General features: G+C 43.7%; 1 protein-coding gene across 1 annotated transcript in view; it reads left to right on the top strand.

Moving 5' to 3' along the window:
- The window catches only part of LOC118793723 (diacylglycerol kinase theta), a 41,201-nt gene extending 35,486 nt beyond the window's left edge, over nucleotides 1-5,715 (top strand). The window contains exons 18-23 of the mRNA XM_036551978.1: nucleotides 966-1,144; nucleotides 2,368-2,468; nucleotides 3,608-3,754; nucleotides 4,004-4,115; nucleotides 4,359-4,511; nucleotides 4,987-5,715. Coding sequence (XP_036407871.1) covers nucleotides 966-1,144; nucleotides 2,368-2,468; nucleotides 3,608-3,754; nucleotides 4,004-4,115; nucleotides 4,359-4,511; nucleotides 4,987-5,088 — 794 coding nt within the window. The 3' untranslated portion in view covers nucleotides 5,089-5,715. The remainder of the gene's footprint in view (nucleotides 1-965; nucleotides 1,145-2,367; nucleotides 2,469-3,607; nucleotides 3,755-4,003; nucleotides 4,116-4,358; nucleotides 4,512-4,986) is intronic.
- The last annotated feature ends 8,596 nt before the right edge of the window (nucleotides 5,716-14,311 follow it).

The following is a 14,311-nucleotide window of genomic DNA, read 5'->3' as shown; positions in this document are numbered from 1 at the left end:
CCCTAAACCCTTAGTGTTCCCGGAACCCAACCACATTAATAACTCGGTCTCCAGGAGGAGCAAGACCCCGAGGGGTAAAACTCAGTGCTCTTAAAAGGATTTAACAAAACGATGGGTTATGATGTGTCCCCAGCGTCCTCCTAAAATGGATCCCTTTTGAAGTACGACGGCTATTACAATGGGTACGTGACAAAGGAAACAACATTGTGCAACTTGCACTAAAATACATACCCTTTGTAGGAGTGAGTGTTGTGAAATGAACCTGCTTCAAAAATGCCTGCATGGCTGCTAATTTAAATGTGGTTTCTGACTATTTCAGAATACAGTATTATTCCTTGCTGGTTATCCCCTTTTTGGCACATTTCTAAGTTCACTACACTTAGAAATAAGTGCTGGAAATCTTTCAGTAGGACATCTTATTGGAGATGGACACATTCTATCCATCCTAACAGTCATACAATAGTTTCCATTCCACTCCATTCCATTACATTACATTATATTACATTCGTTTAGCAGATGCTTTTATCCAGAGCAACTTCCAGCACAGTAGAACATAAGCGTATCCATTCAAATTGAATGAGCAACAGTTTCCCCAACAAAAAACACCAACAGCACATTGAACTGTGTAGTGTTCCCAAAACAAAGAATGATATGAATTAATCTCTGTCCTAAAGGAGTCCCAAAATATTATGAACATTTCCAGGAACAACTCAGATACTGGCCAGAAAAGGAAATAATTGAGAGCAGAATCATGTTCTTGCGTGCGCGTACACACACACACACACACACACACACACACACACACACACACACACACACACACAAAAGTACCAGAATATAGCTGGATGATTAAGGAAAAAAAGTGCTGATAACTAGTGATCTGGTGTGCAAGAGAGAAATAACATACCAAAAAATACATCAAACCGTTTCCCCGTAACGATTAGACCCCACCGCCCCTTCCATAGGTAACGACCTGGCGAGGGTGCTGCGCTGGGGGGCGGGGTACAGCGGGGAGGACCCCTATAACATCCTGCTGTCGGTGGATGAGGCAGAGGAGGTGCTGATGGACCGCTGGACCATCCTGCTGGACGCCCAGGAGGTTCTGGAGGACGGCAAGGAGAACGGCATCCTGGAGCCTCCCAAGGTAACCCCCGGCAATGGCGGTTACCCCTGGCGACTGGCAGCTCGTTTGGCCGAAACGTTGATAAGGTCAATGTGCCTGACTGGGGACCTTTGTGTTGAAGGGTTTCGGAGTTGGGCCTCACTCAGTCTAGCTACAATGCACCTAGTCCAGGGGTGTCCAAACCTCTCCTGGAGGGCCACTTGTCCTGCATGTTTTAGATGTCTCCCTGCTCCAACAGAGCTGATTCAAATGATCAATTCGTTTCGAACTCCTGAAGCTGCTGAATAACAAACTGATCATTTGAATCAGCTGTGTTGGAGCAGGGAGAGATCTAAAACATGCAGGACAAGTGGCCCTCCAGGAGAGGTTTGGACACCCCTGACCTAGTCATTTAGCATGAGTAGGATAATTAAGCTAGTGGTACTTTTGTCAGTACTTGTATGGTGAGTTTGGCAGTTGCTGATGCTAATTTAAAAGGTGTGATGAGAAAAAGGACAGCAGGGATATTCTAGAGCCTGCCCCTGCTTTGGTGGATCCCTTATTGGTGCCTTTATTACATCATTTCGCCTGGGTACTGCACAGCAGGGCTTACTGCACCAGACTACTCACCACATATTATTTAGCTTGAGAGGGGAGGGACTGACCACAGCCAGACAAGACCTAGGTTTCACGTCTCATCACAGGGACGGTAGCATCAGAAGCAAAGTGTCCCCATTACTGCACTGGGGCTTTGCTTTTCTGCGTGGTCCAGAGGGAGGTCTGCCGCATGCTGTCCTGCTAGCTCCACTTCTAGCAAGAAGCTGGCTTTCCAAGTTGATCTCCCCATCAAAGTATTAACTAAGCCGAGCCCCATGCAGCTTCAGCCATCCAACAGGAGGACAGAGGGTTGCTTGCCTCCTATGCACTATGCATACATAGGAATGTAAAGGCTCTGGAGTTTGAGTGGTTACTGCATTGGTCACCCACCATTGGAGAGGCTTTGCTGGGTACACAGACAGGTTGGGAGTGGTTATTGCTTTTGGGTTTCCCGGAGTGGTTTGCTCTCTGTCTCAGAAGTGGACTGATGAAAGTGTTGTGAGCGTGCCCGTGAGCGTGCCCGTGAGCGTGCCCGTGAGCGTGCCCGTGAGCGTGCCTGTGAGCGTGCCTGTGAGCGTGCCTGTGAGCGTGCCTGTGAGCGTGCCCGTGAGCGTGCCCGTGAGTGTGCCCGTGTTCTCAGTGCATCATCCCTCTCCTCCACCCCGCAGATCGTGCAGATGAGCAACTACTGTGGCCTGGGGATCGACGCCGAGCTCAGCCTGGACTTCCACCACGCCCGCGAGGAGGAGCCCGGCAAATTCAACAGCAGGTACCGCAACAGGGCGGCGCCGGGGACGAGGGCCGATCAGGGGCCGCAGATTCTATAACAAAACCGCAATGCTTTTCCTGATGGGGAAGGAGCACATTTGCAAGACGGGACTGATTACACTGTGGGTGGGCCCATTCTGAGTGATGGAACTTCCTCTTCTGTGCACAGACCACGTCCTGCACCAGAGCCCTCCTGTGGTAGATGTATAGAGATACTGGCAACAAGGTGTTAGGATTGATAATGGAGCCAGTGTCTCTCACGCTCCTATAGGAAGGCAGTGGTTACAGTCCAGAGGATGTGTCCACATACAGAGGCTTCCAAATGTTTTCATACTTATAACCAATGATTTAACAGAACTAGCAAATGCAAAATATATACATTCTGAGGAATAAAAAGAAAAACGGCATGTAACATTTTAATGGTACCAGAACTTTACTGTTATACCAATAATTGATTTTTTTATATGGAAGTGATCATGTTTATTTATACCCCCAACATTAGTATCATAGACGTCCTGTTTTCACTCACTGTGAGAGTTCCTTTGTTCATAAGTTCAGGCACTTCTTGTGAGGGAGTGACGAAGGCCCCCAGCTTCTCGCTTGCCGCCTTCTGCCTCAGACAGGCCTGTAGATTGTAAAGGCCGGCGCGGAGCGTTTGTTTGATGTTTCCTCATACTCCCTGATGTGAGCTTCGAATCACGATCATGTTTGCGTTTCAACCAAAGCGTAAGCTTCTTGAGGGAATCGGGTATCACATGAGCACATCTGCGGTTAAATCATCTTTTGCTCAGTTTATCCAGGATGTGAATGTGTTTGGAGGGAATTGTAAGTGCACACTCGTCACTCATGGCATATTCGAGTGCACAGTGTAATTTTAAAGAGTGAAAGTGGCAAGAATGCTTAGTAAGAGTGGTAATTAAAATGGAAGTGTAATAGGGAAGAATGGTCATGCGTAGCCCTCAGTGTTGTGTTGCAGTTAAAGGGGTCCCTACAGGTATGTTGCTTTTCATATGATGTTACAATGTCATGGCTCCCCATGCAGGTGTGTTGCTTTTGATGTGGCGTTACAGTGAAATGGGTCCCCCCCCCACAGGTGTGTTGCCTCTGCTGTGGTGTTACAGCGTAATGGTTCCCCCACAGGTTTCACAACAAGGGCGTGTACGTGAAGGTAGGCCTGCAGAAGCTGAGCCACACCCGCAACCTGCACAAAGACCTGAAGCTGCAGGTGGACAAGCAGGAAGTGGAGCTGCCCAACATCGAGGGACTCATCTTCCTCAACATCCCCAGGTTAGCACACGCCCACACCTTCATATTACTACAGTATTATCTGTGGACAGACACACATGCATACGCACGTGCGCACACATGCCTACAGACCTACACACACACACACACACACACACACACACACACACACACACACACACACACACACACACACACACACTAGCTCATGCACAGAGGTGGCTCCTGCATGTTTGCGTGTGTTGTGGTTGAACTGACGGCGGTGTTACATTATTTGGTTCTTTCCTCCAGCTGGGGTTCTGGGGCTGACTTGTGGGGGTCGGACAGTGACTCGCGCTTCGGGAAGCCCCGTATTGATGACGGCATGTTGGAGGTGGTGGGGGTGACTGGCGTGGTGCACATGGTGAGTACAGGACCACCTTCTCCCTCCTCCACATCAGAACATTCTTCCTTGCTGTTTTGTGTAACATTGCCGCCCCCCAGTGGTTGAAATATGGAATGCTTTTTCTGCTTCAATACGCTGTGAAAGAAAGACTTGGTTTGCTCCTCATGGGCTGTTTCCTTTTTGTGTGCGCATGCCTGCATATATGTGTGTGTGTGTGTGTGTGTGTGTGTGTGCCTCTGTGTGCGCCTTTTTCTCTCTCAGGGCCAGGTGCAGAGTGGATTGCGCTCTGGGATCCGTATCGCCCAGGGGAACTACATCCGTATCACGGTGATGAAGCCCATCCCAGTGCAGGTGGACGGGGAGCCCTGGATCCAGGCCCCTGGGCAGATCATCATCTCTGCAGCCGGGCCAAAGGTCAGGCACACAGGGGGACAGGGTAAAGGGCAGACACACGGGGGTAGTGTCAAAGGTCAGAAAATGCCAGGAGTCGGGGGGGGGGCCTGGCTCAGACTGCCAGAGCTCTCAGCATACACTTCTAATTACAATGGTCACAAGACCTGTGAATGGATCAGACCCACAGGAATCTGCGCTTCCATCATCACACGGCAGAGACATCCCTGTGGGAACATGGCCCCAAGTCTTAACAAATTCACAGATTCCTGCTCATTTATCCCCTCTTTTCCATACCCTCCCCATGTGTGAATCTGAACCTTGGAAACCAGTGCAGCAGAGGGGGCTCTAAAGTGAAAAATGCATGCAAATTAGTGTCACTAGATCAGTGTTCGTCTGTGCGTTCACTTCTGAAGGCTTTGTAATTAGACTCTCCAGGATTTGCTTTTTAATGGAAGCTGTTAATAAAGTTCGGTGTGGTTGAACTCTCGTTGGCCAGGTGCGCATGCTGAGGAAGTCAAAGAGCAAGCAGAAGAAGCAGTCGGGGAGCTTAAAGGAGACGAGGACAGAGACTCCGGTGCCTAGCAACGGGGGACAATGACCTCCCTAGCCTACCCCATTACCCCCCGCTCTCATTACCGGGAGACCCAAAACTCACCCTCATGGGCAGAAGAGACGAGATGGAGGGCTACCACGAGAAGGCCCGCTCTTCAGACGACCATCACTGTTAATACTGAGTGTTCCTGTAGTAGCAGACACACTGAAGGGGAGTTAATCCCCCTGATATTCTATGTGTTCCTGTATGGGACGGCCTGTTCCTGCTAGGCCTTGGCCCAGTTGAAGTCTGTAGGTAAGAGGTAGGATCCTGAACACGTGTGTGTTTTGTTTAGCTTTCTCACATACTTGAACTTCCATTTGCCGTCGCATTGCGGTTTAGGCTTCATTTTTACAACAGGTGTGTTCACAAATATGAGAACAAATGAGCAATCTTACACATGCTGGCTGGAGGTGGAACCACTTCTCTTTGCTTTGATTGTTATCGTTTAGGTATTATTGATAAGTGCTCAGACTCCTCCTTGCTTCAGAAACAGGAAGGATATGTGAGCATTCTCACAATGTCAGTGGATGAAGACATAGCTCCACGGGAGAAAATAATTCTTGTTTTTTTTTTACCAGTGTGTATTGAAGTTGCTCTTGTAAGAAGTGCACAAAAAATAGGTCTGTCTATTTCACGGGCTGCTTGAACTTAAGAAATATTTAATTTTTTTTTTTTACTAAATGAATATGAAATAAATTGAAATATTGTTAAACAGATCAAAAGTGGCAAGTATTTCATAATTTAAAAAATGGTTTGAAGTCATCTCGTTGGCACAGAAATGTCTCTCATATGCTTATATTTAATTAAATAATTGAATTAATGATGATTTAAAACGTTCACTAGTTCCTTCTTGCAAATTTTTCCTGTTCGCAGTTTTTAATGTCATTCCTATTTATTCATGTTTGACCAAAATTTTTTCATATAAACAGGCTTGTCACATAAATTGTGGCCAAACTCTAGTTTCCTTTAAAAAAAATCACCTTGACAGATTATGATTCTAGTGTCTCCTCTTTGGTAATCTCCCGTCAAACCACTGCTGTGGAACCATTTGAAATCACCCGTGCTATTTGGGTAGTGGCAATGGAAGTGACAGCCAGAGCAAAGAGAAGTAGTGTTTGGAGATGTCCCACAAAATGCGGCCCTTGTTTTCGCAATGTCCCCAAGTCACGCACACGAGAACGGCACCTCTCGGCACAAATGATACCTCATACCCGACTCTCCGATGTAGCGCCTTTTTTTTTTCGGCAAAGCAGCAGCACGCGCATCCACGACCCATCAAGGACATGTGGTGTATGCTGGATTAACAGCTTGGCAATATCTCTCGGACCCTCAGACATCACTTATTTTCCAAGGACGTTGCTCTGAAATCAGAACTCAGCAGATCCGTGGCACTGTTTACTGTGACAGCTGTGTGTTTGTGTTGATATCCATCAGCTTTCTGCCATCACCTGACTCCTTATTTCTGCCAAGTGTCTTTTATATAGATCGTGGGTCTCTTGTGAACCTTACTTGAGTGGCTTTTTGAGCAGAGTCCTGTGACCCGGATCTATAGACACACAGATGTGGCATTCTTGGACATTTCACGCCGTTCGTACTGCCTGGTGCAACTGCTGTCGTCATAACCTTCAACTCGCTATAGAGCAGGGGTGTTCAAACGATCACAGAGGGCCAAACGTGGCCTGCTGAACCCCTTGGCCCTTTGAAGGAAAAACACACACTTGAATATATTTATGTATTTCAAAAAGGGGTCTTTCTGGGCCCTTTTGATGCCAAATGAAAATATAAACTTTTCCCTGAGAAGCTACAGTATTTGAATATTTGAAAATGGCCCCTTTGGATCATGAATCGAGAAGCAGTGTCTCGGTGCCTCTGACTGATGGTGACCCTCACCTCGCTCCACTGAAGGGTCCAAAGTTGGGGCACTGTTGGCCTTGTTCCGGGACAAAGGTGATGCTGAAATAACACTCCTTTTTGCGCTGCTTTCACACAAAATATCTGAACCAGTATTCTTAACTCATGTTCCTTACTGCTCAACAGCCAATACTATCACAATCATGGGATTGCGCCGTGTTTGCTCAGTAATCAGGCTTTCGATTCAGCTTCAAGAATTTAAATTGTTCCAATGCAATCTTTTTTTTTTTTTTTGTTTGTTTTTTTCTTTTTGGAACAGTCTTCTTGCATTGAAGTAGCCAGAGAGAGTGTCGTAGGGCTTCTGTGTCTTATCTGCTTTGTGATACCTAACTTGTTTTGTTACCTGGTGCCAGTGCACAAGTGCTGTGTGTGTTGTGAATCGTGTGTCTTGTAAATGACGGACCACATGCAAGTCATTCGATTCAATTGCAGAATTCTCAGTTTCTCAATTCTTCAGTCAAGCTGGCAAACATACAGACAATATGTACTATGTCCTGTGGGGGTGTGGGTGGGGGGGGGGGGGGGGCGAATAAACAATGTTCTCATTTTCCTGTTTATAAAATCAGTCAGTTAGTCAAATTGACTCAGTATAGTGCTCTCAAGGCATTATAATAATAGTATAATAAACCAAGAACACTTCTGTGGAAATCTTTCTAATACATTCTGTTCTTGTTAGTATGATATTTTTATTTTAAGAGGAAAGTCATTCAATCAAGAAAATGGTAATAAAACTTTGAGCTGGCACTCAGTTAAATTAAGCCCATATACTCAAGATGATAAGAATATAATAAGAATATAAAATGTGTTCCATTCAGACATGCAGAGACTGACTTGTGTGTCGTTCCTCCTGTTTACCTCTGTGTACTGTTGGCTCTGTGATTGGCTGGTAATGACCATGTGATCTTTACACAGGCATGGGCGGGCTCAATGACTTGATTTCAGATTTGATTCGCTGTCGTGCTGTGGATAATGCATGAGCTGTAGGCACAGTGTTAACCCAGAGAAGATGTGAGTCAAACTTAGTGAGGGTTATATGCAGTGAGTGCGTTAGATTTAGTGAGATGTCAAGTCTTGGAGTGGTTAGCACAAAGCACGGTAGAATATTCCATGTGTTTTAAGTACTCTGTCTTTGATGTATATGGTTGGCCCAGTTTTACAGTGCTAAGTGGCAGAAGCTGCTTTCCCCAGCTCAAACAGCATTCTCCCAACATTGTAATGTTGACACAATGTGATGGTATTAGTACAACAAGGCAGAGGAGTTGTGAGAACAAAGGATGCCTTCTGAATGTATTTAACTCCCAACCCCCCAACCTACCTCCACATGCCATCCATCCCCAGAGATTACTGTCATTTGCTTACTCTCTAGGGCTACACTGAGATTGTCATGTCAAAATAGCGCTTTGAAAAAGAGAGAGACTCTGGGGGAAGGGCCAAAGTACTGATCTCAGTGGCATGGGGGTTGTCTGTAGCAGAGAGCAAGCAGAGAAGCAAACCCTCATCTAAATCGAACGGCACCTGTGCATCCTGGCATAGCCAGACTGAATCCTCACCATTCTGTCTTGTGCCGGGGAGAAACCCTTTACCAGGTGGTGGAAAATTACACCAGTAGGACCTTTTCCCTCAAAATTCTTCAGTCGTGCCAAGCAAGGCCTTAAAAAACAAAAAAAATGGGAATAGTTCCAAAAATGCAGGAGTGTTATTTTGATTCGCTGTGTACATACAGCAGACTTAAAAAAAAAAAAAAAAAAAGTAGTCACCCTCCACATGTAGAATGTTAACAACCCAGATGAGTGCAGTTGCATTTTCTTCCCATTCCCTGAATCCAGCGAGCCCCAACGTTTTATCGTTGTTTCAACACGGGTGGCAACGTTGTCAGAACGTTGTGTGTGCACCCATTTCAGCCTTCATTTCCCACTTTACGTGCCCCATATGGACGCAGACTCGGGTAAGGTAGTTAGAGAGGACAGCGGGTAGGCACCGCTCTGTGTTTAATGCCGCCAATACCTGTTGCACGCAGCTTTCTGTCCACCACGCCAGCCGCACGTAGACGAGCCTTCAGGCAAATGCTGTTTTGTGACGTCCGTGGGCTTGAAATTCCACGTAGTGCCTCTTAAAGTGCTTCTATGATGTAGTGGTATTTTACCTGTACTTGCAGTATAACGCGTGTCCTATTCGTTCCGCTGGTGCAGTGAATATCTTCATCGAGGTTCGAGGTGTCTTGACTAATGTGAGCTAATGTGCCTCCCATTGACTTAACTGTTGGTTCCGTTTAAAAAAGAAAAAAAGTGTCTGTGACGGGCAGTATTCTCCATTTTATGGCTAGTGTGTTAACGGACAAGTCACCAGAGTTCAATGTTTTAACAAATATGTATATTTTTGGAGAGTTGTTTTTAATTTGAAAATGTAAAGATAATTGCACTGACTGTAATGTTTTACAAATACGTTTAAGTGTAAATTTTGTGTAACATGAATGTTAAAATATGTATAACTATATACAGAGATATATAAATTAGATATAACAAAACTTATGTGTCCAACAACAAAATGAAATATATGTGGGACCTTTTAGTATGGTGTTGTCTCTTGTTTTATTGTTATGTTTATGTCTGTCTAAGAGTTATAAGTTCTTGCCAACAGAAGGTGGTTTGCCAGATACACATAAAATATGTAGCTACTGGACCATGGTCTAACTGTGTATTTGTATTGGTCCAGCTGATTTCTGCCACAATGGCTGTTCCAGGAACAGCATACCCAACCCTAATCCAAACACCAGCAATTATGTCAGGAAAGTTTGAACTGATCCAGAACCTAAATTTATAACAATGTGCTGTATGTAAAGTTATCTCTGACATATGAAGTAATGTTTTCCACTCAGACGTGAGACTGAATTCTTAAAATATATTTAAAAAATGACATTTCTGACATGAAGAATTGGAGGCAGCTAGTTTTATGTTGCTATGTACATCTCCTTTGGTCATGTTTATTCATAACACACATTCATAATGCTCCTGTTTAGTGTCATCATAACTGCTTAAATCCTGCTGGAGTTTTCTGTCTACTGTTTGGCCCATGCTTGATAAAATAGCATGGCTTACTCAAATTTTCCTCTGAATATTATATTGTTGCTATGTTTTTGAAAATCATTGAAAATCTTTTAATTCTGGAAAGTCATGGAATGGTCATATCTCACTGTCCTTGAAATGTTAGTTTTTTACAATTGCTAACAAGCGTTTACCTATACTTAAGACACTTTTTCTAAACTCTTAACACAGCAACACACCTACATTACACAATTAGCCAAATAGTTAATTTTCTGCTCAAAACCACATTTTGTTCATTAAATGCCAACTCTACATTTCAAAATGCAAAAAAAACTTTCTGTACATACACTAACTCTATCAAAACACGGCAAACCTGACTCAATATCAAATCATTCTTTAAAAACACTAGCACATTTTTTTTATCCAAGAGGAACATATAGTCAATCATAGTACAATGACTTTCAAAATACTAACAGTTGATGGCATTATAAAAACTGCATTACTTTTCATGTTTCAGTTCTACCTGCATACAATAGACAATACCAATATCCATTGTTTTTTATAATTGAGTTTCCTTTTACTGTAAATCACTACATTTTTTGGTTGAGTGTGGAATATGTGCATTTTTGGCAACATACTATCTAAAAGTGAATGAGTCATCTTTACTTTATAGAATGTACAGTAGAAAAAAATAGTAAGTGACAGTATTGCTACAGTAAAAGCTTTATTAGCAACATGAAATTGCTGCCAGTGATCAACAAAAAATCCAACATACATGGCCTTTGGTTCCAAATGTGTAAAAATAAAATACACAAATGCAGTAAAAAGGCACAGAAGGGAAAAAACACAAAAATACACAGTCCTGTTCTAATCTATATGATCTTCAGCATTTGGCCGCATGTTCTCGTCCACATCACATCTTATGTCGTCTCTCGCTGTGCACCTTGGATAGAAACGCTTGGCCTGCCTTATCCACCCCTGGCAGTCTTCAGGTGAGATGTCTCTGCAGTCAGCATCCATTGCATCCAGGAGGGACATTTGGTCATGTGATGCACACATTCTTACTCCTCTCCCCCTACCTCTCCTTCTCCCTTGTCCTGGTCCAGCTACGCCTCTCCCTGGTCCGGCTACTCCTCTCCCTGGTCCAGCTACTTCTCTCCCTGGTCCTTTTTCTCTCCTTCATCCAACTATTCCTCTCCCTTGTCCAGACATTATTTTTTCTCTCTCTGCTCCTCTGTGTTGTTCTGTATCCACATTGAACAAAATCGATACAAAAAGTCCCCTTTTTACTGTATATGTCCATGTAATTGAAAGAACTTCAGCACCTGGCTATGTCTCCAATTGAGATTGGAATCAGCTGTGGTTGGTCTATTTTACACAACTTAAACGAGGTATTTCTCAATGTTTCAATGATCTGTTCATTCAAAAATGCTTATCAGCTGTTTCAATATAGCTATTGAGCTGCTGTTGTTGCAGATGTAGAGGCTTTATACTATATTTAAGGTTTTGAACATTAGGTTTTCATTTCTGGCATGCTGTGTGCAAGCATTTGTAAACAAGACAAGAAAGATCCATAATTTTGGTATTAGGTAAGCTTGTATGTAAAGAAAATTTAAGCATTTTAGAAACGTGTTAATTGACAGCATATTCTGTGAAAACAACATGAATTGTGTTAATGGTATGGTCCACAACAGACAGATGTTGTGCTAATTGTGTTTAGAGTTTTGAAAATGTGACTACAATGTGACACAAAAGGATGTTAGTGATTGTAAAAAACTGTAATATGGATATATAAACAGAAAGTCACCATCTGAGAATTAAATATACAACATTCTGGTTACAAGTCCAATTTTAAAGAATGGCATGAAACACAAGATCCTTAATATAAATAATGCACAGATTGAGGGCTTTAATCAACAAGAGAGAGTTCATTTTATTTCAAAATAAAAAATACAGAACATACAGAAAACCCTGTAGTTAAAACATCTTTAAGAAGGTAGCTGTATCACATATGTGACCTCTCACTAGCTCAGGAACATCAGTAGTGAAAATAGGCTTTGGAGGGATATCTGTTCCTGAATGAGAAAAAAATAGACTTGCTTTTCAGTACATTCTTGAATTTATAGCAAATAGAGGTTAACAGTGGGAAATAACCCATATCCCAACATACCCCATTTTGGCAATGTTTTCTGAGTGAAATTACTAGATTTACTATGGATTCTGTCAGTGAAGTTAGGCAGTTTGAGAATAGTATCCATATAGCTGGACTGCAAAGAAGATACTGACCTGCCAGATTGTGGGACATACTGCTACATTACATTAATTGAGCAGACACTTTTATCCAGAGCAACTTACAGCACCACAGAAGTGTATCCATCCAAGTTAAATGTGCAGCAGAGTCAGACCAGGCTAATAACACTCCTGGACTCCTGTAGCGTGAGCACAACACCATGCAAGCACTACCACAAGTTACCCTGTGCTAACCTGAAACTAGACAGCCTAGAAACCAAGGGAAGTCAAGTGCATACACTGCCGTATGTCAGACAGTCTCTAGATCATAATAACAATAAGGCATCACAATACTACAAATAAATACCTGGCAAGTAATACAATCAGGTGTTAGGGGTTGGGGATCGAGGTGGAAAGAGATGCAGTCTGAAAAGGTGGGTCTTCAGGCTATGTTGGAATATGACCAGTGATTCTGCTGTCCTGACTCCTATGGGAAGTTCATTCCATCACTGAGGGACCTGCTTAGATAGGGGTCGTGTCTGAGAGAAGCGACCCCATTGGGATGGGACAGTCAGTTGCCCCAAGGTTGCAGAATGGAATGATCTGGCCAGTACATACAGTCTGAAGACTGACTGGTGGTATGAGGGGCCTGCCCCATTTACTGTCCTGGATGCCAAGCACCATTGTTTTGAACTTGATGCGAATGATCACAGGAAGCCACTGAAGTGAAGTGAGGAGGGGTGTGACTTTTAGGGAGGTTGTAGACAATTCATGCAGCAGCATTCTGGATCAGCTGCAGGAGTTTGAAGGCACAGGCATGAAGACAAGCAAGTAGAGAATTACAACAGTCCAGGAGTGAGAGAACCTGGGCCTGAACTAGGAGCTGTACAGGATACACAGCAAGGAAGGGGCGGATCCTTTGGATGTTCAGTGAAGCTATTGCTAGTGACCTATTGACATGGCAGATATCACATCTGCCACACTATGGGTTGGTGGGCATTACAATGTCAACACTTAGCCATGCTACGCTGGCGCCTTCTACAACTCTTCTTCAGCAAATTCCGTTATACAAAAAAACATCAGGTGCTTATGAGCCTTACCGCCACCTAGTGCCTACTCTTCAAGCTGTAAAAAATAATATGAAACTACAACATTGACAAACATGTAGACCATGGTCTGGTAATAATGATCTCTGCCTGCGGGGCTGCTGAGAACTACAACAGGCTGAGAGCAGAGATCCTGAAACCAGCAGGAGTGGGTACAATCCAGAAGCGATGGACTTCAGTCTATGAGTGGGGGGGGGGGGCCCTGCCACAGGTCTACAACCTCCTACACCTGGGCTGAACTGGAGGAAGCAGTGACATTTCTCTCACTCTTCTATAATGATCATACCACCACAATATGTAAATTTACAACCAACACTGTGGTTCCTGGTTCTGCAATGGCCATAGTTAGAGCCCCTGATTTTCTCAACCTGTTTTCTTGACTGCACTTCAGCCCCCAGACACCAAGAGGCTGATGCAGTGCTTTTTCATGCCAACTGTTTAACCGTTATCCAATTGCACTCAGCCATCAAAACTGATTAATTAATCACCACTACTTAAGCAGGAATGACAGTGGTGTTTAGATCTGAAACTGTCATGTGTTGAATTCAGTCTGACTACTTAGAAAAACAGACAGTGTGAGTATGTATGAAATATTGCACAGAAGCATGTTGGGGACAGCCTTAGAGAATGTCATAATATACCTTTGACATATAGGTGACATTGCTGGACACAGTCGCAGTCACATGATTAAAACCAATTTCAATAACTTCAGGTATTTCTTGACCCCATCTGCAGCTGAGGAGTAACTGACAGCAGCAAAGTATGTACATCATTAAGGCTGACTTTCAGATTATGAGCGATGTGTTTTCCTTGCAGAAAAAATACAACAATGTAAAACATAATGGTTCTTCCTGTCTGTTGATTCTTCCAGGTATACCATCAGGTTTCTTATTTGTTGTCATATAAGTTGCAGGATGTCTGCAGAAGACAATTCACAGC

The sequence above is a fragment of the Megalops cyprinoides genome, chromosome 18 (genome assembly GCF_013368585.1).
Source record: "Megalops cyprinoides isolate fMegCyp1 chromosome 18, fMegCyp1.pri, whole genome shotgun sequence".
NCBI classification, from domain to species: Eukaryota; Metazoa; Chordata; class Actinopteri; order Elopiformes; family Megalopidae; genus Megalops; species Megalops cyprinoides.
The sequence above is the reverse complement of the archived record's forward strand: the minus strand, read 5'-3'. Positions and strand labels throughout refer to the sequence as shown.